Here is a 26013-nt window from a genome sequence, read left to right as displayed (position 1 = left end):
CCCGGACGTCGATTGAATGACGAAGCAGGAAATGTAAGGAAGGAAAACGGTATTGGTGAGAAACGTGGGTTAACTGTTGTGTATTTTCAGCTTTGTGTCCTCGTTGTGTTGTTTGTTGTTTGTCCTCAGTCTTTTCTCAGTTTTTAGAGACAATATGAAGTGTCTCGCCTTAATTCTGAGCTCTTTACAATCGGCTCTGCTAAAGGCATTTGGACTAAAAGCTAACGCTAGCAGCAAAGGCTAATAACAGTTACACAGGGTCAGAGCTCCGTGTAATGTCAACAAGAGTCTAAAGTGAATCGTTCAGCTTGAAATTGCAGGATTGTGTATCAATGTCATCCCGACCTGGTCCTGATACGATGTTAGTGTATTTTGCCGCCAATTTTAGTCATGTTTAAACTGGAATTATGCAAATGTCACTGGTTTTAATTATACCGACTAATAGCAGCAATAAACACGTAAAAATCTTATATGGGGACCTCTTGTCAAGTGCGCTGTGAAAGAATAGTTATCATGTATTTCATGTTTCAATCATGGTCATTTAGTTTTCTATTACAACTCCACTAGATGGTGCACTAGATCTTATTATAAGATACACTAATATTGACACAGTTCTGTAGCACTAAGGTAAGACAATGGAAATCAATTCCATGACCAGATAAAGAAGTAATTGGAATTGATAATAGTTTGCCAGAATTGACAGGCGTCTATAGATTAAGACTATTCTGTTCCACATTATGCATCATGTTTGTGGGAAAACATGAATGTGTTTCAATTTAAAGGTTAAAATAAAGCCCACGCAGCCATTCTGCAGAATCCCAATTGTAAAAGGAAGTGCTGAAATAACAAAATACTGAAGAAAGGTCACTCCTGACTTGAAATGTGAAATGTAACAACTTTAGAATACTGCTACTGACAGGCTGTTATTACCATTAATGTCTCCAATGTTGCCCTTTTCATATTTCTATGCCTCTCAGCCTCTGAATGGCACTGCTGCTGAGGAAACTCATCAGTCATAGTTTCTTTCTCTCAACATGTGTGTATGTTTGTATTTCATTTTCGAAGAGTTCACCTGAACAATGTCAGCCTCAGGGAAATTGGCATCTTTACGTCTGCCTCCCTTGCCTACTGTGGGTGAGCTGATAAAGTTGTACAAGCTGCGAGCTGAGAAACAGCTGTCCCAGAACTTTCTGCTGGATTTAAGGCTCACAGGTTAGTCCTCCTGCCTCAATCTCCCTTTATTTATTTATTTTGCTCTTTCTTTCTTTCTCTCTTTTGCTAGCTCTGTCTGCAATGCACCAATAGCACCTAGTCTTTGTTACTGTGTCTACACTACATTGTGTTTTTGTCAGTGTACTTGATTGCACAGCTCCACATAGCCTTGTTTCAAGGCATTGAAATCGACAGGCTTTTCTGTATGGGGAGCTTGAGTCCTGCTAATGTGAATGGACCGAGTCAATTGTTTGCAGCCCCTGCAGAGCTCAAGCCTTAATATAATTATCAGTGATGCAGTGCAGGTCTGATCTGCTCTCCTGTCCTTGGACAAGGTGACTGTTAGATTAATACATCTTGTCTTCATCACACACAGGCAGACAGATATTGCAACATCACACACTATTAATCTTGATTTAGATACCTGAGAGTCTAATGAAAACACTTGATTGGAGAGTATCATGTAATTTATATGATGCATGACTTGAGTTAAGTTAGTATATAATTGTATTGTATTCAAAAATGTTTATGAAATAAAGTCAGATAAGTGAGTTGGTTATCCATCTCCATCTTTTCAGACAAAATTGTGCGTCAGGCAGGCAGTTTGAGGGATGCTCATGTGTGTGAGGTGGGTCCTGGTCCTGGGGGCCTGACCCGCTCCATCCTCAATGCCGGTGTGATGGATCTTCTTGTGGTGGAGAAAGATTCACGCTTCATCCCTGGGCTGAAGGTAAACTGAGGAGCTACAACGATGTTGGTTTATGCACAAGGTCATCAGGTCATTCAGCAGAACAGCCAATAACACCTTCATCTGTCAATTGCTTGAAACTAGTTAATTTGTTCTCAGATGTGGCATCATTAGCTGCCTGCAGAGTGACTGATGACTATGTAGTACCTTTTCATTTTTGATGTCATGTCTCATTCATTTCCACAGCTGTTGTCTGAGGCAGCACCAGGGAGGTTGAGGATTGTCCATGGGGACATACTCACTTACAGAATGGACCGAGGATTCCCAGTAGATATCTCTAAGCCATGGGAGGGAGGTGAGATAATTAAAATTATATAAGCTGTTACTGTGGACAGATTAAAGTAAATGCATGTGACTAAACTGCATCTACATGTGGCTCCACAGATCCACCAAATCTTCATGTCATAGGGAATCTCCCATTCAACGTCTCAACCCCCCTCATCATAAAGTGGATGGAGAACATAGCCAACAGGACAGGGCCCTTCGCCTACGGACGCACCCGACTCACACTCACTTTCCAGAAAGAGGTGGCAGAGGTGCGTGAACAGTGTGACATGTTACTTGTGTGATACTTTAAATTAAAATGAAATTTGAAGAAAGCTTAGACACACTTTGACGACTGAGTAAGAAGTCTTCATGGGGCATTATAGTCCCCTTTTATTTTGGAATCAATGGCTATTTTTTATTATCATGATTAATTATGGATCTTAAAAAATTCATAATTAGGCATAATTAGCAAGTAAAGTAAATAGGTCTGATTTTTGGTTATTATTATTTAGGCTAGTCAGAATCATTCAGAGCAGGATTTAATTATGTATGCCTAATTTTTTTTTCAATTTGTGACACATATAAACAAATTAAGACACACTTAAGTACTCTTCAAGTTTTTTCTTCGTACAATATGTTTACCAGTTTATATATGTGTTTACTACTAAAAGCAACATCATATAACTTGGTCTTACTGAAAATGCATCACTAAGTGTAATAGTTTTCCTCTCCACCCAGAGGTTGACAGCCAGCACAGGCAGCAAACAGAGGAGCCGTCTGTCCATCATGGCTCAGTATCTCTGCACTGTCCACAACTGCTTCACCATCCCTGGACGGGCCTTCGTCCCCAAGCCAAAGGTAGGACTTAATTTTGATAGTAATAATTAATATCTGTACATTTAATACTAATATGGCAAATCAGAAAAAGGCAATCAGACAGAGTGTTAAAGCATAATAAACCAGATTTAATGCAGGGAGGTTCATGTGTCTTGGTTTGTATTTGGCAAATACCTTAACCAGACAGTCAGACTGGCCTTCTGTTTGAAGTGTGATCGTCTGTTTGAACTTCATTTTGTGCTGGCTTTTGCAATGAATTAGCAAGAGATGTTCTATTGCTGTTTGTTTCAGATCTTATGTAAAGTTAACAGTTAAATGTTGACTTCACTTGTCAGTACTAGTATTGGAAAAGTGGCAGATGGACACATTATTATTTCACAGTTCTTACCCCAAGATAACAGTAAGACCTTCTCACATCTCCTAATTTCTGCTCCTCATCTGGTCCCATGTTCCCGCCGGAGTCCCTTATCATGTCACAATCACTCATCCCCCTTCACTCTTCTTGCTTTAAGGCTTCATTAAAACTGTGTTGAATCAGTGTTGTTTCTGTTCTGTCTTTGGACCCTTTCTAGGTTGTAATGATGCCTGGTGGGTATTTCAGATGTGGCACGATCACACTGCGCCTTGTAATGAGGGCCTAGTTCTTTTTTAGGACCAATTTCTCTCTCTGCGTCTTTCAGCCCCTGTGCGCGTGTCAGTGGTGAAAGCAAGGCGTTCACTCTTACATAACATGAGAATGTAAGGGGTTTTTATTTGGGGGGGATATGATAGGATGTATAGTAGACTGGGGGTGCATTAAAAAAATAAAAGTACTGCTGCAAAATTTGAAATATCAGTGTTGGCTAATAGACAGCTCCGCTGAGATATACTTCGAGATTACAGACACACAAGTCTTTTGAAAGACTCAGGAGCTCTCTTACATCTTTGTACAAATCAAACCATGTTTTTCTTTTCCTGAATTAAAGGATAGGTGTTAGGTGGATGTCAGGGATGGACTGTTGGTCCCTTGAAGATGTGGTGGCTCTTTAGGAGACCCACTGTTGGTAAATATTTAATCTCCTGTGTGGAGTAAAATGCAGCAGAGTGAATGGGACCAGTGCTGATTGCTCATTCTCTTAGAAGAGATGGCTCCCAATGATTATTTCATCACACTTTGCTGCCTTTCCGTGCATTTTCTTACTCTTGAGTCTTATTCTTGTGTGTACATCAAACTGTAGCTAAATGGATTTCAGCATGCTTGTCTGTGCTGTAAATGTGCACACACATACATGTGTGTTAGTATGCATGCCTTATGTGTAAATGTGAACGGAGTGGACATTGCACACGTGATGAATCAGCGCTTCCCACATACCCATACAGGCCATCTATCCACACTAAATGTTTTAACGGGCACAAATTGATATCATTAGGAGAGATGATGGCTGTTTGATGAGCAGGCGTCCTGCTGCTAGTGTCCTATAAAGATCAAAGAGCACGTAGAGTGTGTTAATGCTATCATACTCTCTGCATTTTTCAGGCCCCTTTTACTAGTATGTCATGTAGTATAATTCATAAAAAGCTCTATGGCTCTGCATTGTTTATTGGTACACACCAGAGTAATTACACAGAATTGCATGAACAATAAAAATGTCCTGCTTGATTTATGGGACATCAAAGTGCTGGTTGAAGTGGGGATTGAGGCTGTGACACTCAGGGATATAGACTTCTAGCTGAAGCAGTGGGTTGCCTAAAACAGAGATACATATTGTAAGAATATGTAATGGGATATAGGAAATAAAGAAAATTATTGTCATATCATTAGTGCATTAGTTCTAAAGGCTTCTGTCTTGCATGTAGGTAGTGTACACTGTTTATAGTGCTCAAGTGAAAAGGCAGAAGCTACAAGCTAAAAATGATAATGGATAAATCCCCCACCCTTCCCCCCTTTGTGGGCAGAAGTTAATTATAATGGTGGAGTAACTGCCAAATATCAAAGGTCTTTCTCTCTATATCTCTCCCCTTCTGTCTGTCTGTCTCTCAGTTTACTGCAATGTGTGTGTGTGTGTGTGTGTGTGTGTGTGTGTGTGTGTGTGCGTGTGCGTGTGCGTGCGCGTGCACGTGCGTGTGCGTGCGCCTTTTCAGGGAGCGTGTGTGACTTTGCCTTATACCTATGGCCAATAAATCAGCTCAGTGGTCTGATTATTGGTATCATCTTGTTCCCCCTGAAGCTGTGGGATCACTGATTCTGTTAATGAAGGGGGATTTGTTCAAATTGAAGCACAGCTGGGCTGTCTTTTTGTCTGCTCTTGGCATGTCATTGTCATGTCTGAACCTTAGGCTATTTGTTTTCATTTTTTGTTTGTTTTTTTTTTTGTAGTCATGACTTCCCTTGATCGTGCTAACTCAGTCATATTCAGATAAAATATTTCTGTAATTATGAATATTTCTTTCAAAGAAAACATCACCGGTTAGTCAGTGGTGTCAGATGTCTTCCCCCTGCATCCCCAATGGCAGCTCTCCTCTACTACGGTGAATAAAATACGCAGCAGCAGGTGCTGTACCACACATATGGCAATTAGTAGAGTGTGAAAAACATCTGAAGTGGTTTAATACTTTGTAATCAAACAAACACTGAGTCACAAAGAGCCACAGAAAAAGCAATGAAATTACTGAACCTTTATAAATGGCCATGATGAGAAAATAGCATCAGATAAAGGCGGGGGGAAGGGAAAATGCAGGTTGAATGGCCAGTTGATTTGAACCTATAGGAGCTGGGCAATGTGGGCTAATGGGATAATGAGAAGGGAAATGTTGAATCCATTTTACATTAGCAGCTGCTGCGGCCCGTATTGACGTAGGGTGGGCAGATAGGCTCTCGTCCTCGCTGTTTAATCTGTCTGTCTTGTTCTTCTCGCCCCCGGACTGCACCTCTCCTGTGTCACATTGAGTGACTGTGATCGTCCTTGAAGGTTTCTGAGAGTGGCGATTGGCTGCTTTGATGGTGTTCCCCCAGGCTCAGAGTGCCCTAGGTCTGTCCTGCTCCAGATCACACCTGACTCCCTTTCCTTATTAGTCACTCTTCTCCTGTTAATTCTCACACAGACGGACAGATTGAGCGATCCTGAAATTACTTCTGTCATTCACAGCTATACACACTGTATACTTGAATGATCTCTTTAAGAACGTAAACAGAAAATAGACACAAGCTTTTCTGCTGTTGCCTTAGTTATTATATTATTGCATTTCTAATTTATATTCTGGTCAGAGGTCAAGGAGTTGTAGAGTGCACCGTGCCATCAAAGCATGTGCATCTTCAACACGAACATCCTGTCATCCAGATTCATCCTCACTGCCCCTTTACATTGAAACTAGCTGATTTGCAAAGAGCAAAGAGTGTGTGTTGACTTGCTCGCGTATCTTCCACCGACTCCCTGCTTCTGATTAAAATCAACTTCTATCCATCACAAGGAGGACTTTAAGTCGGGCAGTAGATGCTTCATCACGAGCAACCTGTTGTTTCTTCTGCATGGCTTCTAGAGGGCTCTGCATTGTGCTAACAGTTCTGGTGTTCATTGGAAGAAATGATGGAAGAAAATGGAGGCACTGAGGGGTAGTGGGAGACAGAAAGATTAACACTGAGAGAAAATGAGGTAGTGAAAAAATTGAGTGATAACTAGGTGGGGGGTGACAATAAAAATAAAAGATGGATGGAGAGGAAACATTGGGAACAGACTAAAACCACAGTGAGATAAAAGAATAAAGGCAACAAAAGATAGGATTGAGTCTAAGAGAATGGAAAGGAAATGAAATTATATTTGGACTGAATGTGATGTGCAGAATGAAAGAAAAGCTAAACACAGCAAAGCCTCCTCCACACAAGTACAGAGCGCCAGAAGACAGATTAATGACAGAGATCGATCTGAAAGGAGAGTGAGGCGTACCTCCAGCAGATGGTTGTCTGGGCCAGTCATCAGCCCTCTCTGAGTAATGGCTGCATCAGCCATCACCCACCAACTAACTGAGCCTCACAGGAGAAGAGCCCTACAGATGTTTGCCTTGTACACAATTGCCTACCAAGAGCACAGGCCAGATGAGATCAGAGCCTAAATTAAATTTGTTAATGCTGCATTGAGCATCCATTATGGCTGGCAGTTGTCAGGCAGTGTTTGGACTTGTGCAGTAAAAATGTAGCAGATATTGTATTTTTTATATATATATATATATATATATATATAGTATTTTCAGCACTTGATTTTTTTATTTAGTTTTCTCTCCAGCTAAGGTGTCAGCTGGTGATTCTATCTATCTATCCGTTGAAGTCAGAGGGTGTCACGGTATTGAATGTGACCCACCGCAGTAACAGTGTACTGCAGTGGCAGGCTCAGTGATGGATATCTTCACTGTGACCTGAAGTGGCTCCTGTCTCAACAATAAGAGTGAGAATCTACTCAGAGGGGCTGCACTGCTTTCTCACCTCCTGTCCCACAATCTACAGGCACACAATTCATCCAGGCCTATTCCTATCTCATAAACGGGGTCAAACATGGTATCAAGAGTATTGGGGAAAGTTATTTCAATGACTCGTGCCAGCACGGTAAACGCCTGAAGGCTTGGTCTCAATACATCACAGACCCAAGGTAAAGAAAAGCTAAAAATACTCTCCTCCTCCTCTCTCCTTAAACAAAATGCCGAGGTTGGCAGAGTTGGCTCATGAACATCTCCAGAGATCTACTGCTCCTCCTAACAAGAAACTGTGCCGGGTTCGCTCGGAGTCAGCGTTCAGTTTAGCAGATTCAGCTCTGTTTAGTTAGTGAGCATGCCAAGAGAATATGCAGGTATTTTTGAGGAATAATGCTAAAACCCCCAGCTATATCCAAACAAAAGAAGGTCAGCTTCAAACAAACAAAAATCAAATAAATGCAACTGCTACCGCTGCAATGATACACTGATAACAAATTAAGTCAGTTAAAAAAAAAAAATCAGGCAGGGAGGCATCAATCTATAAGCTATTAACTTGAAAGGTTATTTGAACACTCTAATTTAAACTTCATGCACAGTGATTTCATGACTTCATTTCAGGTTTTTTAGATGGGGCGTAGGAGGTGTAGGTTAGTGGGTGTGTTGATTAGGTTGTGCACAGGTCTGAGTGTAAAAAGAAAACCTGACAGTTTGACTATTAAACTGACAGTTGCATCAAGCTTTAGCTTGTCATTCTGTTTCTGTGATCTCATTAATACATTGTAGTCATCTTTAACACAAGACAATAATCTCTCCTGATGCATCCACACCTTTCCACCATTTAGCCTCGATCACCTTCAGATTACTGAATCCTCCCAGCCACGCGTCCCGCCCCGTGCTCCAAGCTGAAATATTAAAGGGCCTCCTTTGAACTGTCAGAGTGTATTGTTTTCCCACAAGCTCTCCTTTTGTCATCTCCATAGCTTTTACTGCCTTCCTCAGCAGTTTACAGTGCAGCCAAGGTCGTTGCTGTTATTCCCCAGCCTCACATGTGTACTGGGACCAGAGGAGAGCAGCTCCAACAAAGGAAGGTCATTCTCCGTCATCGCTGATGACCGCATTATATCTTCAGTATGAACCTTCATGAGCATAACAGCTGTCCAAAACAAAGAGATGCACATTAAGTATGGTGACATACTAGAGTGATTTGGGTGTTTGCATCTTGAGCAACGTGGTGATCGTTAATGGAGTTTTGGCGAGCATGACAGTTAACATGCGCAGTTATCTGTCTCGCTCTTTGTGTCTACCAGCACGACTGGTGGAGCGCGTTAACGCTTTTGTGAGCAGTCATCGCCTCATTGTCTCCCACATCTCTCTTTCCTTTTCCTCCGGTTGATCTTTGGAAAGGTTATTTGCTGGTTGAGAAGGTCAGTAAAATAATCTGTGAATTTCACGAGGCAGGGGAGTTCAAATGAAAGCCCACTGCATGATTAACCCCTGCCTCAAATTGACAAGCGCTCACCTCCCTTCATCTAAGCTCACATTCCAGATCTGTCATAGCGGCAACTCGGGGTGAAAGCCTTTGATGGAAAATGTAGGTTAAATACACAGAGGAGCAGATCTTATTAGCGTTTCCCCACGAGAGGAGTAGTTATTTGATCTGCACTCTTGTTGCATAACCAAGAGGAGTGGGAGAATGAGCAAGAGCCTTAAATAATCCATGTTTGTTTCGGGAAAGCACATTCTCTCTCAGCCGATGTCAATGAGGGTCCAATCAGCTGTAATGAGATCTCAGATTCTCTTGGAAAGTCACTATTTAATAAATGCTCCATCTGAACTGTACAGGCTATATGTCACAGACAGAACATACTGTACAGTATTCTGATTTAAAACAAGCTCTGGTTAAAGCTGTAAGCGTCTTCACGCAGTTCAGACTTTGATCATTCAGATCACTCATGCTTTTAGCATTTATGTGTTTTTTCTGCATCTTAACATTCATCTTGTTTAAATTCATGTCAAATATTTCTTGTTATACTTACTTAGAGCCATAAAAAGTTGTTTTGGCAGAGGAAATACCAAATTGATGAAATATCTGTGATTGTTAATCAACTAAAAAATAAAAAAGATGTAATTTTTCAAGCAAAAATGCCAAACGTTCCCTAATTCCAACTTCTCAATTTTGATGATTTACCATATTTTATTGTCTAATGTGATAATAAAATCAATATATTAAGGTTTCGGTGTGTTTTATAGGACAAAACAAATCCTCAGCTTGACATCAGCTTGAACTTTAAAATGTGTGTTGGGCACTTTTCACTATAATCTGACTTTTTATAGGCCATAAATGACAATCCATGAAAAATAATCCCCAGATTAATTGATAATGAAAATAGTTGTTAGTTGCAGCACTACACTAATCTTCTGATGATCTTCATTAATTGTTTTCCCTCTAAAATGCCAAAATATAGTAAAAAAAATTATATTTACTACAGCACAAGGTGTTGCCTTCAGAGTTCATGTTTTATCCAACCATCTGCCCAAGCCAAAGATATTTGCTTTACTAGTAGATCACAAAGAATAGCAGCAAATCCTCCTATTTGAGAAGCTGTAATATAAATGAATGGAACAATTCATTCGTTATAAAAATTGTTGCAGATTCATTTTCTGATTTATATACCGATTTATAGTTTCAGCTCAATTTAAATATTTACTCTAATCTAATTTCTGCTGTTTATGTCTAGTATCTTCATTTTATTGGTTCTTGTTACTTAATGCAGTTGTGAGAATGTTTACATTCTCTCATACACTAAATTTAAAATACATGTATTTTTTCCTGGCCTTCATGGATCCTATGTAAATGGTTTAACTAAACTAGACTAATGGAATCCTTCAGCTGTCGCCTTCTTTTCCCATTTAATTGTACATCATCAGCAGCTACTTTACATGTTGCCATTTAACTAGTGACTTAGTGTCAGATAAACCAGACGACTGAGATAACTCCCGTTCCCTTAAGCTCCCATGGGTGCAGTCATTATTTCATTCATGTATTCTCTAATGCTGTCATCTCAGTAAGGAATGACAGGAGTGGGTTGGGTGTGTTATTAAAAGAATCCCTTTTTCAAAACCCATTTGCACATAGTAATGTTTTATAGATGCATACTTCAGTTGGACTGGATCTGCTGTATTCGTGGGTGCTGCGTATGAGCAGCTGGTCTGCCTACACTCAGCACAGCCTGCACCATCCAACAATCTCTCATGTTTGGCAGGAAGATGAATGCTATCTCTGTCCTTATCGGCCACACATGAAAGCACACAACAGACTACATACAATAGGCATATTGCTTTCACAAAATAGTTTTATTGGTAAAAAATAGAACTACTTGCACAAGCACATTGAGACAACTGTATCAGAACTTGTGAACTGGTCATCATCACAAATATGCTCTGGCAAAGTAAGAAGTGCTAAAGCATCCACAAAAATAAGCTGCAGTTATCAAAATGATAAATCAATGTCTTGTTACCGTATATGCAGGAGAGTTGTAACTCTTTAGACTTTTAGGACCTAGTCACTTTGCACTCTGGCCATTTATAAGCTAATGAAATTGCGTGCTGATGATCAAGCTACACAGCCACAAAAAAGAGAAATCTCTAGCTCCTATTTCCCTGCTGAATCCTATCAGGCAGAAATCGTTCCCTTTTTTTTCCCAGAGTGCCATTGTGTTATGTATTTGTACTGGTCCAGGGAGCTTGGATTGCTCAGCCATTTGAAACAAACTGCTGTCAAATAAAGTAACACAAGTAAAGGTGCATTGAGTAGTCTTCTTATAAAGAAGATATGGTATGAACATGGTATTTTATCTTATATTGAAACAATCGAAGGGGATTCTGATCCCTCAGTAAAAACAAACACCTTTAAAAGCTTAGATACTTGTGTACAGTTGTCACCGACCTACAGTGAACCAGAATTCCTGACACAATTAACTTTTTCTCATTTATAAAATACCACACTCATGTCTTCCCAATGAAACTCTCATGCCCAGTGAAGTCTTGCTGTGCTTTGAGAAATGAGGAATAAAGAGGATTTAAAATAACCCTCGAAAGCTGCACTGGACTGTACACAAGCATCTAGTCGACTTGAGACTTAGTCTGGCAGAACAAATCACAAATCCATAAAACATTTGTTAATGTATAATTCATGTACAAACAACGCAATAAAAAAATAAACAGAAAGAACTCCAGATAGTATTAAAACGTGTCATCATGAGACGATTTGGCACATTCTCAAAACACATCGTGTCAGTATTAGTTGATGACATGGCACATTCTTTACTTTGTTTATTGCATTGGTTATGGTGCCTGGGCAGTGAGTCGTTGTCAGGAGGCCAGTTCTGTCGGCTGAAGTCTGTGCTGGGCAAGATGGCTAACTCAGGGTGGGGTAGAAACCTGACCCTAGAGGGCTGCCAGGACCGGCAGTTGTGCCCACAGAGATGCCCATGGCGTGCCGGCAGCAGCCTGCAGGTGGCGAGCTGGACCTAGCCATCTGCTCTCCCCCAGGAAGCTGCATGTTTATGAGAGAGAAGGAGGGACTGTGCACTCCTATACATCACTGCCAAGGCCTGTCTCGAGCACGAAAACAATATTCCTCCAATATCCTTCCCTCAGAAAAAAGTAGACACACTCTGGAACACAAGCGTTTAAAAAGCGTGACAGTGCTGCTGACATATGAGTAGGTGGGAGTTTTGTTTACGTGTGCCTGCCATGCATGTGTGTTGGGCAGCCATGCTTTCAACATGCATCAGCGCTCACTCGTCAGCGATCACATCCATGTGACATGTGACACAAGCAGGACAGGGAGAGGGTAAAAAAAAAAAGATTAGACTGACAGGTAGAAAACAGAGGAATGGTGGCGTAGTCAAGTGGCCGCAATTTAAGACACTGAGACCTTCTGCAGGTGCAGACTGCTAGCGTATGCGCAATGCTGACGCACTTGGAAAACAAGTCACATATGGAGAATGACTCAAACCTTTTTTAGCTGCCTGCCACAGAGCCACCCGGTCCACCATGACTCAAGAAGGATCTCCCTCTCTGCTTCATTTTCACCTCTCTTCCGCCGCACCATTAAACATCTGCTCACCCCTGTGAGACTACTTGCATGGTATAAACACCATAATAGTGGGCAGCAAAGAAGAGCGTTTTTCAAAGCCCTCTGACCACGTAACAGGGATGCTGCTTCATGTCACTGGCTAATAAAGGGGATTAGTGAAAGTAGTGTGAGCAGAGGCTCTGATTAAAGCTTATGGAACCATGGTGAGAGAAAGAGACGCCCCCCCCAACAACTTCAAATCACTGACTGACATGCACGTACCCTCAGACAATAAAGATATTTGAATGCCTTACTCTGTTTCCATGGCAGTGTGGAGGAGGATGACAGGAGTGAAAAGCACATGCAAAAAGCCGGCGTGTCTGAGTGTTTACTCTGTACACGAAGACACACAACCGCATGTGGAAGTGTGTGGGTGTGCATGTCTGAGGGCGTGCAGGAATGGATTGGGATGGGTGGCTGTTACTTACAGGCAGAATGTTATTGTCTGGATGAAAATATGACAACAGCACATCAGATTGTCCACTCTGCTGAAGGACTGAATCTATCATTTTTCTCTCCATCTCACTCATACTCCCACCTGCTGAAAGAAAAGCAGGTATCTGTTTGTCTGCATTTTTTAGTCTCAAATCCAGCCCAGCAGCCCACATCTGTTCCTCCTGACAGTCCTCTTTGAACAGTTACAGCAGGGTAATGTTTCTACAGCTTTTCAGGCACAGGCATTGTGTGGCTATGTCTCAGTCTTCTACCAAGCATTCCGCTGTATTAATACACAGACAGGCTCCACACAGCATGCTTTAGAGGCAAAATATCAACATCAGTCTAGTAGCTAACAAAAATATTACCATTTATTTCAGTCAGTTCCACGTAGCATTCTAGTGGATAAGAATACGAAAAACTACAATGGCTTGCTAAGTGAGGACTTCCACCTACTGCTCTCAGGCATTATGTTGCCTATTTTGTCAAATGGGAGGTGTACCAAACGATTGTAAATAGCAGCTAAATGATTGCTTTTTTTTCTTTCAATTCAAACCTTTGGCGATGAAAAAAAATCTACTCGGAAGCCTTCCTTATTTGCTTAATCCGTTCCCCAGGGAACTCTTTCTGTGATTTACTGATGAAGGATGTCTGCATTTGGTTTGCGGCTTCCTTCGATTCTGCAGCACCTTATCCTAGCTCCTTAAACATTCACGCTGTTTGTTCCAAGGCGCTGCTTAGGGAATACCTCCGCTGCTTGTGCTTGCAAAACAGAAAAAAGGAGAAGAGCCAGATAGAGGAGAAGGGGAAAAATAAATTCAAAGTTGTTGCCCTCCTCCCTCATTTTTTCTCCACCTCCATCTAGAGTAGAGCCCGGTGTGTAGCAGAAGCTGTGATGGTTTCCCCTCAGGCTCATCTCCCTTTAGCTGTAGCGTACACAGCGCTGTTTTATTACACATAGTCCTGCAGGCTGTAGCCAGTCTTATTGTCTAATGGGGAGAGAGAGCAGTACTGGTGCTGGAGCTCCTGCTGCTGCTGGAGCAGCTGTTGCTGTTGCTGCTGGAGCAGCAATTTGTCAGGGGGAGGGAGCAGGACCAGGTCCTGGGGGCCATGCCTCTTCCCTGAGCAGGACATACAGAAGATGGACCCCCCAACGAAGAGGAATCCCGCTGAAACAAAGGCAACATACACAGCACCCCCAGGCTCAAACTTATTGCTCTCAGGCACACTGGAGTCCAGGAAGTTGGTGATGACCTCGTTGGTAAACCAGGAAGCAGGCACCAGACACAGAAAGCCTGCAGCGACAAAGCAGCCTCCACTGGCAATTGCAGCGTGCCGCTTGGAGCGTCGTCCACCTCCCCATCGTGTGCATTTTAGTCCCAAGGATGCAAGGCAGAGGCCCATGGCAGCCAGTACGCAGCACAGCACCATGGTGGTGCGGGCAGTCTGCAAGTATGCAGGTAGTGAAAGCACCGAATACTTAAGCGTGCAACTGAACATGCCTGTGCTGTACCATGTGCAGTCCATCCACAGTCCCTGCATCTGGGAGATTGCTGTGATGATGTTGGAGCCCACATCTGCGCTGACCTTCCAGTTGGGCAGCACAGTGGCAACCATAGCACCCATGATGCCCAACAGTGCTAGGACAAATCCAAATATCTGCATGCCCGTGGATGCCATGCTCCTTTTAAAAGTCGATGCCGCTGCCGCCTCAGCCCTTGTCCTCGCCTGGCAGCATTCACCCAGCGCCAGCCAGACTCGTCAACCCCACTGCCCAGCCGCCTCTCTCCCCTCCCTTGGTGGTGTGCCAGCTGCCAGTCAGATCCTCAGTTCCTCAGTTCTTCAGCTGCAGCTCCACTGGACTGGAGGAGAGAGACGGAAATAAGAAATTGAACTGAGTGGGTCTCCTTGCATTCCCCCCCCTTTTTTTTTTTCTTCCCTCATTCACCTCACACAAGCACAGACTTTTTCTGGCTGGAGACAAAGGACAGCATGAAGCATCAGCTATAAGAGTGGCTCTGGCGGACAGTAGGTAAGCAAAACACTGGGGGATGTTGTGCATGTGTGCATTTTCTATGCGCTGCCTTCTGCCATCTCCTTAACGGAGCCCCCTTAGCGCTGTTACTGGAGAGGGAGAAATGAGTTTGTGGTATTTGGAAGCTCAATAGCTATGTGGACTTAAAGCTGCAGCGCCCTCACCCCTTTCAAATACTGTATATTCTGCCACTTTAATTTCAGTGCCGTTTCCCTAATAAACTGAGCCTGCCTTTTTAACACTGACACAGGGTTATCTTCAGGTAAAATGTTCCATATAATTTAGACAGCCGCTAGAGTTAAACTTGAGAATGTACAGCTCTTTTTTTTAATTATTATTATTATTATTATTATTATTATTATTATTATTATTATTATTATTATTTTGTCGGACTTTCTAGCCCGCGCATTGTGATCTCTCTCTCATCTAACTAAATATGTCGATCCATCATTGGATAAATAACCTCGAAGCTCAGTCTAATTGTTTGCTGTTGTTATATGGTCCAAGGCGGTTAAAAAAAAAAAAAAAAAAAAAAAAAACCCCGATGTTGAAATAATCCCTTACCCCGGCTGGTGCAGAGCTGGCGCTGAGGCGTCACGTTGTTCGCAGTGATTCCTGTAAACACACAGACTCACACACTGAGAGGCAGCAGGCTGGTGAGGGGGCGAGCAGGAGGATTCAGCCCGGAACACGGATCCATTCAACTCATCCATTTCCTTAGCAACAGTGTGTGAGAGGACATCCCAGCTCCACAGACCACACAAGCTCGGCTCCAGCCCGGAGAAATAACTGTACCGCTCTGTCTCTCTGTCTCTTTCCCTCCCTAGCGCGCTCTCTCTCTCTCTCTCTCTCTCCCCCCCTCTCTCTCTCCTCAACAGCGTGTGTGTGTGTGTGTGTGTGTGTGTGCGCGTTGGAGAACAGCAGACTCTGCCTCACAACCACAACTTCAAAAACATCAGCTTTAGTGGGAGTTAGCTAGAGGTAATCTAGTTAGCCTCATATCAAACAGCACTTGCACTTAAGAAAAAAAAAACAAAGCTTTAAGAGTCAGTTCACCCAGACTGCAAGAACATGCCGACACCTACCTCTAGAGGTTCCTGTGTTTATTTTCCCAGGTTTGGACTGGCGATTGCAAATTGAAACAACATCCAAGCGTTTATCCGAAGTGCACTCCCTCCCGCCAAAAAAATAGTCCTTATAGTGTGTAGGTATTATTCTGCACGGTGATATATACATTTGTCTGCAATTTTTTTTTTTTTTTTTTTTTCACTATTTCACAGTCAGCTTGTGATTATGTTTTAGATCAATTTAGTGGCATTTAAATTAGAGTACCTGTATCTGTAAATATTATTTATTTATTTGGACAATCAATTTAAAAAAAAATGTAACTTTGCAAAATATCAACTAAACTAAACTAAAAGTGACAAAAACCAGCATGAAGTTTTGCAGAATGTTTGCTGAAATGGTGTTTAGCTGTAGAGAGTGGCATTATTTGTTTCCTCTGCATAAAACTCTTCTTGCTTCTCGCTACGTAATGTGAGCAAACTAAAGAATTATATTTAAATCAGTTTCTTAGCTGAATTCAGCTGCTCGGTGATGATACTGCAGTACTGCAGTTGTTTAAAGATAAGACATTGCACAGATGCAAAGTCTAGATTAGATTTCCAAACATAGCCCCATTACACAACTGGGAAGGGTAATCAAATTAAGTCAGAAGAAGAAAAGCTGCTATCTTATGACCAGATTGTGGTCTGTGAAGATTTGTTTGTTTATGTGTCCGTCCAGAGGCCAGAGGAGCATGTGTACCCCACCATGCCAAAACTGACCCTCCCTGGGGCATCATCTTCATCAGCCATCAGTCAGCAGGAGGCTAAAACTCACAGCTGCTCCCCTGTCTTTGCCTCTCTTTCCTCTCCTCTCTGTAGAGGACATACAAAACAAGGGTGGGAGTGGCTAGTACGGCCTTGATTCATGAATGACAAAGAGGGCAAAATGAGACAGGGGGGGAAAAAAATCAGACAGGGCTAATACACCTGATAACCTTGGAAACACAGATGTGTGTTGCTATTATTTTGCTGCATGGGCAAATCAGCAAAAACAGCCAGCTGTGGGGAATTATTTCCCCTATCCCCCACTTACAGTGTAACATCCAGGCATTGACCACATTGATGTGTAGCCATTACATGTAGATAGGTTGGTAGCAATTGATTTGTTTAGCTATTGATCTGTTTGTTTAATATGGCCCAGTGCTCTCTCCAGCCTCTGTTGTTTTTCTGGTAAACTACCCCTAAGAGGCCCCTTTTCTCAAAATGAGATCTGGCCGGCACGCGGAGATGGTGCGCACCACATTACCTCCAGTGTGATGTTGGCGTCGACCTTCAGCACTACATTCTCAGAGCTCTTTGTGGGATACCACTGCGGCAGGAAGAGAAAATGTTCCACTTTTCTGCAGACACACGACAGTATGGCATGTGTGACCTGTCTCCTTGTAACCAATGAGATCCTAAGTGCTGATGCTGGTGTTGTTCTGTGGGGAGTAAGATAAATAAATAAACAGATTACAGTGGGAATGGATGAAAGAAGAAAAAAAAAAAGATGGAAGGTGAGAAGAGCAAAACACAGTTAACATATACCCAGTGAGTGCAGATGTGTGACACTGTGATGTGTGAAGATATTGCAGCCTATTATAAACGAGGTTCCCTCTATTTTATCACCTCGCCGCAGAGCTCTCTAGCCTTTCTGCAGCATAGCTCTGGGGCACAGCCGGACCAACCACGCTCTCTTTTGCCCACATCAGGGTCTTTTATCGTTCAATTTGCATTTTCCTCTTTTATGTCCTCCCTTGCGTAATTGGTTTTTGTGCACAACGTCTTGCAAAGGCGGTTTGTTCACAGCGGTGATGCAAGGTGTCATGTGATAGCTGTGATGTTGCTGTCAGTGCAATCTTGTTGTGGAGAAGAGCCCGGGTCCAGTTTCACCATACATAATAAGTGTAAACCTGCCCAAGACGAAACACTTGTGACATGTTGTGAAATTACCGGCATTGGCTTGATTAAAGAGTCTCTACAGCTTACTCCATTAGGACTGACTCCCAAGTGAACAATGTGGAATGGCATTTATAAGTTTTAAATATCACATCAAAACTATTTTTCCCATGTTGCTCTAGTTTACTGTTCCGCGAGTCCAGTACATTTCACATTTTTGGCTGAATTTCAAGCTTTTCTGTGACGAAAGCATCTCTCCAAGGAGCTGATCTTGTCAAAGACCAGGGCTACAGTCTTGAATGTCCTGCCATGGGTGATTTCATGGGAAGTACACCAAAGCTCTTACTCCCTAAACCCCTCAAGCAACATCAGTATATTCAGTGGCATTGACTGCTGCCTTCTCCTCTGAGAGGCTGTCTCCCTCCACTGATGTAATGGATGTTGTCTTCTCAAGGTATTGTCATGATTAATGCAACTCTTCCTCCTTTGGTTGCAGGATCTCCGTGAGCTTTTCTCCCTTCCATTCCCTGGCTGTATATAGCTTCCGTCCATCCCCCTGCTCTTTCTCAGAACCTGCCATTATGTAAGCACAAGTGTTGGTGGTTCAGGTAGCGCAGTGGCTGGTGCCCCAGGGCCCCTGCCATCTCATCTTGGTTACGCTTAGAGGGACATGACAAATTACTGCTCACACGCCATTGGGTAAGAACTCACCAAGAAAGAGACATCAGAGGTGGAAATGAGGAAAGGGGAGCTGGAGAACCACAGGGCAAAGCTCGAATAATAGAGTTCCCTGCTGAGCTTTGGGAAGGTCAAACACATGAAATATGGTAATGCACAAGTGTGTTAAGATGGATGTGTGACTGCTGTGCTCAAGTGGGTCAGAAAAGGTCTTGAGCTGCGGACAAAAGCAGATATGTGACTTTGCGATAGAGATCTGTCAAATCTTGCCCTTTTCAAATGCTTTATCGGGGGATTCAGCAATGCAAGGCTTTCTATTTTACAGTAGAAATGCAAGGTGTCAGTGTTGGTTTATCAGATTTTTTAGTATACCATACGCCAGAGGAGAAGGAGGTTCAAAGTGTATGTAAATGTTTGAAATCTTTGTTTTCAAAAGCTCTGGTTAAATTAGTCCGATAGAGAGAATCGGAGCAAGAGGAATTTTCATGAGCTTGTGTATAGATCCTTACATAACAATCTAATTTAGAGGCCAAATTAGTGGTAATGATTCACTTGTTTTTCCCCTGCTAAATATGATTGCTTGCTGAAGCCTACAAGAAATGATTATCATCAGAGCATTTCCAGCCTCTGTCTGCTTTGTGTGGTAAGATTTCCTACTGCCGCTCTTGTAAAGAAAAGGGTAGCGGGGTGAGGGATAGGAGTCTGCGCCGGCAGGGTGGGTGGGCTGTATTAAGCTTGTCAGATAGTGTCAATAAGTCAGTCTGCTACCCAAGTTCAGGATCTCCCTCAGCAGATGCAGAGTATTTTAGGAGTTTGGGGGGGGGGGGGGGGGGGGGGTTCAAAGGCATGTTCATAGCACCTCAGTGGAGGGCCCAAGTGACAACATGTGATTTAGGATGGAGTTTCCTTGCATGTTGAGGTTATCAGGTGGAGGATTAATGGCAGGGAGCAGGATATATTACAGTGGTGCTATCTAGTGAAGCCGTGTAGCAAGGCCATACATATATCATAACAGCAAAGTGACTTGGACAAGCTGATGGCTGAAATGCTGCTGCCTGTATAGTCCCAATATCGACTTTTCCCCTTGCTCCTCTCTTAAATCATGAAGTGCGGAATATAAATGGCCTAATTATTCCAGCAGAGAGTGAAATTAAAGGCATTCCTTTTTATTGCATCTTCCCTAACAGATGGTGGTCTGATCTTGCATCAACCAAAGCACTGATGGAAGCTCTTTGCAAATCCAGATATAAGATCCTGACTTCAATCCTTACATGTTAATGTGACAGGTGGAGGAATTGATTCTCATAATACAAGCCTCAGTCCCAAACCAAATGATGCAGCCATAGCTCTCAATGCCCTTGACAATACCTGCCACATGGGCTTTGTATTTAAAATGCATCATCTGAACTAAAAGGGTTAGTGTATTAATAATAGACTCATCAAGACGAAGCCAGGGCCATTACTGACACTACAAATAAACCATGAAGTCATCATTCATTGTTAGACTGTGTTAAACGTGACAAACATCAACATTAAAATTAAACATCAGATTTTCTCGACAGCTGTATATTACATGCACTCGCAGCTTCAGCTCATAACCTCCTTCCTAATGTCAGTCCAAACTCCTGGGTAATTCTGAACCCAGGAGTTTGAAGCTTTCCCTGCTCTATAATTGCACGTAGCTTTCAGGGCTGTCGAGACTAACAGTCTCCACCACTGCCATCCCATTAAACACCACTGCGGCAGGAAACTCGGCAGCAGCCAGGCATCTCTGGACTACACAGGGATCTATAGATCTGATAAGAGATAGTGCTCCTGAGCGCTACCTCAGTTGTTCACAGAAAAGCGGAATCTAAACAGCTCATTAGAAATCCTTCGCGCGCCCTTGGACCACTTCAGATTTCCCCCCCCTAATTATCGACGCCAGCCCTTAGCCGAGAAAATGCAAAAGGCAGCTGTGAATGAGAGTGAGTCACACAATCCAGAAATACAAGCTTCAAGGATGCATGAGGAGCTCCGCAGGGCATGTAGTCTCAACAGGAGGGCTGTTGAGCTGAATTAGATGTCCTTTTATTTTACCTCTGTGTATCTGTTTGTATGAGTAAGACGCAGGCATGTCTGCGGGTGTTTTTTTTTTTTTCTTGCATGTTTGTCTTTAAATGTTAAGTTAACATGCGGTATGTCATTTCCATTCATGCACCTGCATAATTTCTTCCTTTTCGACTTTTGCTTCCTCTCCATTTGCATACCTGCACATATTACAGCTGTCTTCTCTGTTTTCTTTCTTCTCAGCATGTATATAACTTTTTTAAAAACACCCCATCCCACTTCCAGGTCTCCAATACTTTTCCATTCAGATGTGAGCTACTTATACAAATGTTTGTCATTGTTCTCGAAAAGCACTCAAAGCCAAAAAGCACTTTAGGGCAATGAAATGCATTATTATTACAACTTACTCTTCTGATGCTTCTCCACGGAGCGCCAATGTCAGTCCGACCTGCCAGTCAAGAGTCCCTCACAGTGCTCCCCCACTGGGGAAGTATGGCTATTACCAACTATGGAAAGACAGACAGGCAAATGTTCTGCTCTGCTGCCCACTGTCTGGCTGTGCCATTGGTCCACACACAGTGGAGTATGACTCTGATTGTGCTGCTCCCCTTTAAGCTATAACTTGCAGAACTGAATATCATCATGTAAAAAACACCCTTAAAAGATGATGTGCAACAGACGCACAGATCAAGCGATATCAGAAATGTTGTTTTAATGTATTTTGGTTCTTTTGATCCTATTTTGGTGTTAAAGATAAAGAGAGCAGATGATCCTCTCCAGGAAGCAATGGAGGAGAGAACATGTGGATGTATATGTGCTTGAAAGTTAAAGAGGGAGTGATCTGAGAGCAAGAGAGCAAGGCTCTGCTGAGTCTGGCACGATTACTTCAACAGTGTGTCATGTCAGCTTAGTGCTGACACACGAAGGATCGGGAGGCAGCAGCTACTGAAGAACTGGAGCCAAGGTTTCCGCCACCACCACCACCTCCACCACTACTACCACCAGTCCTCTGCTGTAGTTCAGTGATTACCAACCGGGAGCAAGGGGGTATGTTGGAAGATTGTAGAATAGCTTAACTTATTGTAACAAAAAAAGAAATAGTGTTTTATTCTTGCTTTATATAATGAATAGTGATTTAAAATGAACAACTTTGTAGCATGTTGGGTGATGTTGAAGGGGCACTTGAGTTCATCTGACAGGGTTGTGAGGTGACCTTCAAAAAGCTACATCCATAGTTTTTCCATTATATTCCTTTTTTTCATGTTTTTTTTCAGCATGAGTTGAAAAAAGAATTAATCATAGGACATATATCCACCGAGTCTCCCATAAAGCAGGACATAAGCTCTGTGGCTGGCTAACGTACCCATCACTGGATCTATGTACAGTAGGTTTATGCTCCATTGGTTTCACCCTCAATGGAAATGGTACAGCCAGATAGATAAATACAGTGGGATGAAGAGAAGAGTGCTACCGTGAGTCAGGCTCGTAGGTATTAAGTAACTCAGTGGTGATGCAGTGATAGGATGAGAGGCAGGAAAGAAAGACAGAGGCTCAGTTTCTATGGTCCATCGCACAGGTGTTACTGTGGCAACTGGAACAGGCTCGCCAGCCAGCCAGCCAGCCTTGCTGCGTCATCTTATTTTCTGCCTTTCCTCTCTTCTTTTATCCCAGTGTTGATCCCTCCACCTCTCTCTCTCTCTCCTTTGTATCGCTCTTGCCATTTGTCAGGCAACCTTTCGCTCCAGAATTTTCTCCACACTTTGCATTCTCCTTTCTCCTCACACAACTTGCTCTTTCATGACACTTTTTTTTTTACATTCACATGAGTACATTCTTTTCAATCTAGTTTTGACCCTGTTGTTTGTATTCCTCTTGCTGTGTGTGTGTGTGTGTGTGTGTGTGTGTGTGTGTGTAGGTGGACGTGGGAGTGGTTCACCTCACCCCTCTGGTTCAGCCCCAGATCCAGCAGCCCTTCAGGCTGGTGGAGAGAGTCGTCAGAAATATATTCCAGTTCCGCAGGAAGCACTGCCATAAAGGAGTAGAGTAAGCACGATTATACAACTTGATGTAGCTTGTAAAGCATCTTTCCTCTCTCTCTCTCTCTCTCTCTCTCTCTCTCTCTCTCTCTCTCTCTCTCTCTCTCTCTCTCTCTCTCTCTCTCTCTCTCTCTCTCTCTCTCTCTCTCTCTCTCTCTCTCTCTTACTTTTTAATCTTGTCTCATGCTCATCTATCATTCTCTCCTCTACATTTTTCATTCTCTGTTTTCTGACAGCAGCATCTTCATCTCATCATTAATTACGATGGTTTTTGATTTGCCTTTGCTTTCTCGCACACACACACACACACACACACACACACCATTCCGAGAAATGAAGACACAACTTTTGAGGCTGTCCGTAACCAAATTCTGAAGAGCGGCGCACTCTCAGAGCTCTATTGAAAACCACTAGCAACAAACCCACATGCCCACATTTGCACGCTGCCCATCGCCCCCGTGCCTGTTAGGAAAGTGCATGTGGGCCCGGATAACAAAAGAACACTGGCTGCGCAAAAGAGAACAGCAATTATGAGTCATTGAGGTGGCACAGGAAGACGAGGCAGCATATTTTATGTAACTGCAGTGGGTTGGCGGTAGCAGAACCAAATTGGAGAGGAGGCACCAGTGGTGAAAAGCATCTGTACTGCGGATGTGTTTGGAACTGGTTACTGCTCATTAACCTGCAGGAGAATACAGAGGAACATCTTAGGCAGGGCAGTGTCTTTAAAAATAAATGGCTACCTCTCTGTATTGAATATTCTGGAGAGCTTTTGATAGTGAGAGCCAGTAAAATAAATGGAAGCTGAAAATTTAAATTATAGCTGCACTCTTTATTTTAGAGAAATTTGTGTCTGAGAAAGAAAGAGTTTTGCGTCAATGTCTAACATCCCTTGATGTTGCATGGTAGTGGAACAAATGAACAATTCATGAGCAGTTCTAGCCCTTTGTGTGATTTCAATTAACTTCACAGATTTGAAATAATTGCTGAGGGATAATTTATTTCTGTTTGAACTTTATAATGCCATTAAACTTGCATGATTGTTAAGATATCAAAGCGACCTGAGTGCAGGAATCTGTACTATCATTTCTTTCCCCTCCCCAGAAAGTTGTTCCCAGCAGCGTGTCGTATTGAGCTGACACAGGAGATGATGCAGAAGGCAGATGTGGACCCCACTCTGCGCCCTACAGAACTCACCATACCACAGATCAGGGATTTAGTGAATGCCTATGCTCATATCTGCTCCATTGAACCCAGCCTCCTCAGCTATGAGTTCAGAGAGGAGCTCAGAATGAAGCACCTCGCAAGGCAAGGAAACACGCCAGTGGACACATTTATGGACACGCCAACCAGCCCTCTGCAACCCTGCTGAAAAAGAAGAAACCAAGAGAATCCCACTAACAGCCTCTGTTAGCACAGGGAGACAACAGACTGCTCTTAGCTGTGACATTTCCACCTGGCATAAGCATGCATTTTTAAAACGTTTTCCCCTGTGCTAAGGGAGCAATAGTTACCTATTGGTATACATGCAATCCTGGGACAGAGAGAAGAACCAGCGGGCACATAAAGAATCCTGAGTGGGTTGGAGCAGCTCCAAAACCTTGTTCCAAGATGGAACAACTCAGACTAGAGTTGTGTGTTTTTGGCAGAATAAAGAAAGCATGCTAGTTACCCACAATAGCTCTTTAAGAGTGAATGTCTCTTTATGTCCCAGTTCTTATTCAGATCCAGCTCTCATAACACCTTCTCCTATGGGACCTGAAAGAAACGTCAGAGCGTTTTCAGGGTGATTTAGAGAAGGAGAACAACATGGCAGCACCATATCCAGGCCAATTTTTCCTTTTGCTATGTACTGTATTGCTTAGTCACTTGGGAGACAGAGCTTAAAGGGAGGAGGAAAGTGCTGGGAATTTGTCAGCTCAAGAAAGACTCTTGTTGTATTAAAGGAAGAGGACTCCTATTAAAATAATTTTTGTTTAAAAAAACCTGGCCATCTTGTTTTTTATGTTAATGTTTGAGTAATATTATGTAAGTTATATTGAACATGTTCATCTAAACACTCCGTTCACGCCGTTCAACTGGTAGATGAGACATACATAGTAAATTCTAACCGTCTACTTTTAAAAAAGAATAAATCAGCTCTCTTAATTAATGGAGGTTTGTTACATTTTATGTACAGAACACAGCATGTATGATATGTACCTTAAATAAATCTGATCTGATGATAATTACACTTGGTGTTATTCTTACTCTTAGATTTTCTATCAATAAAAGCATTGTTAGATGTTTGATATGTAAATGCTAGAACAGATTATCACCAGCAGAGTGTGGGAGGGCTTTTTCCTGCCAGTGTGGCAGATGGTATGCTAGGGTTGACTTGCCAGAGGGAGGATGCATTCAGTTTTGATGATTGGTGGATGATAATCTGCAACCACAATCAGGACTTCATCTGATCTGCATGGTAGATAGATATGCAAGACTGCCATGTTGGCAGCTGCGATGCTGTGTTATCCAGACAGCTCAGTGACCTTTAAAATGTGGTTTGTGTCATGATCATCTTTTATTTTGGTAGATTACTGCACGTGTGGAGAGAGATTGGACGGACTGATGTCACACACGGTGGAGGTAATTAGCCACTGAAGAGATATAAGAGATAACCACTGAAGAGATAACTATAGCGATATCCATTGTGTTGTCCTGAGTTTGTACAATTTGTTGAATTGTTGAAGATGTGCGCTCTACTGAGTGCCATTCTTCAGCTGTGGTAAGGTAAAAAGTGTGCCCTTCTGTTATGTAGTGTAGTATAAATTAGGATTAGCACTTTTAACCACTGTTGGTGTACAGTGTACAGTTGCCCTTTTATGCATGCATTAGCACATTGTTGTGGTCTGACAACTGTGATGCAAAAAAGTGTCCAGACTCAAGAAGACTGTGGTAAGTTAAAGGTGAAAGTTTACCTTGTCAGTCATTCCCAGACAAAATTAGTGTTATTTTAAAAAATTGGCCCTCAGCTCACCACCCATCATAATTAACTTGGAAACCTTTCACTATGGTTTACACGCCATTAAACTGCCACAGTTGTCTAGTAACCTTATAAATCATGCCCAACCTGCACCAAACAAAGCTGCATCATTCTATCCATTTGACAGTAC

General features: G+C 42.5%; 2 protein-coding genes across 7 annotated transcripts; one reads left to right on the top strand and one right to left on the bottom strand.

Moving 5' to 3' along the window:
- On the top strand, positions 1–25094 carry tfb1m (transcription factor B1, mitochondrial). 4 transcript variants are annotated; one of them, XM_071498118.1, is made up of 8 exons: positions 1–64; positions 1066–1212; positions 1791–1942; positions 2147–2255; positions 2345–2496; positions 2966–3085; positions 22741–22868; positions 23966–25094. In XM_071498118.1, the coding sequence occupies exons 2-8, from the start codon at positions 1080–1082 to the stop codon at positions 24231–24233; spliced, it is 1062 nt and encodes a 353-aa protein (XP_071354219.1). In that variant the 5' UTR covers positions 1–64; positions 1066–1079; the 3' UTR covers positions 24234–25094. The 4 variants fall into 4 exon arrangements, with proteins under 4 accessions (XP_071354219.1, XP_071354220.1, XP_071354221.1 ...); XM_071498119.1 differs by having other exon boundaries at positions 18–55; XM_071498120.1 differs by having other exon boundaries at positions 31–49.
- LOC139632868 (claudin-20) lies at positions 10840–16586 on the bottom strand. Of its 3 annotated transcripts, XM_071498123.1 has the most exons (3): positions 16200–16586; positions 15679–15729; positions 10840–14941 (listed from the first exon to the last, which is right to left on the bottom strand). In XM_071498123.1, exon 3 carries the CDS (start codon positions 14757–14759, stop codon positions 14031–14033), a length of 729 nt encoding a protein of 242 aa, XP_071354224.1. In that variant the 5' UTR covers positions 14760–14941; positions 15679–15729; positions 16200–16586; the 3' UTR covers positions 10840–14030. The 3 variants fall into 3 exon arrangements, with proteins under 3 accessions (XP_071354224.1, XP_071354225.1, XP_071354223.1); XM_071498124.1 differs by lacking the exon at positions 15679–15729; XM_071498122.1 differs by lacking the exon at positions 16200–16586 and having other exon boundaries at positions 15679–15913.
- Positions 25095–26013: the final 919 nt, after the last annotated feature.

This window comes from Trachinotus anak, unplaced genomic scaffold, assembly GCF_046630095.1.
Source record: "Trachinotus anak isolate AG129_WGS33_773 ecotype Australia unplaced genomic scaffold, CSIRO_AGI_Tana_v1 ptg000015l, whole genome shotgun sequence".
Taxonomy (NCBI): domain Eukaryota; kingdom Metazoa; phylum Chordata; class Actinopteri; order Carangiformes; family Carangidae; genus Trachinotus; species Trachinotus anak.
The sequence above is the reverse complement of the archived record's forward strand: the minus strand, read 5'-3'. Positions and strand labels throughout refer to the sequence as shown.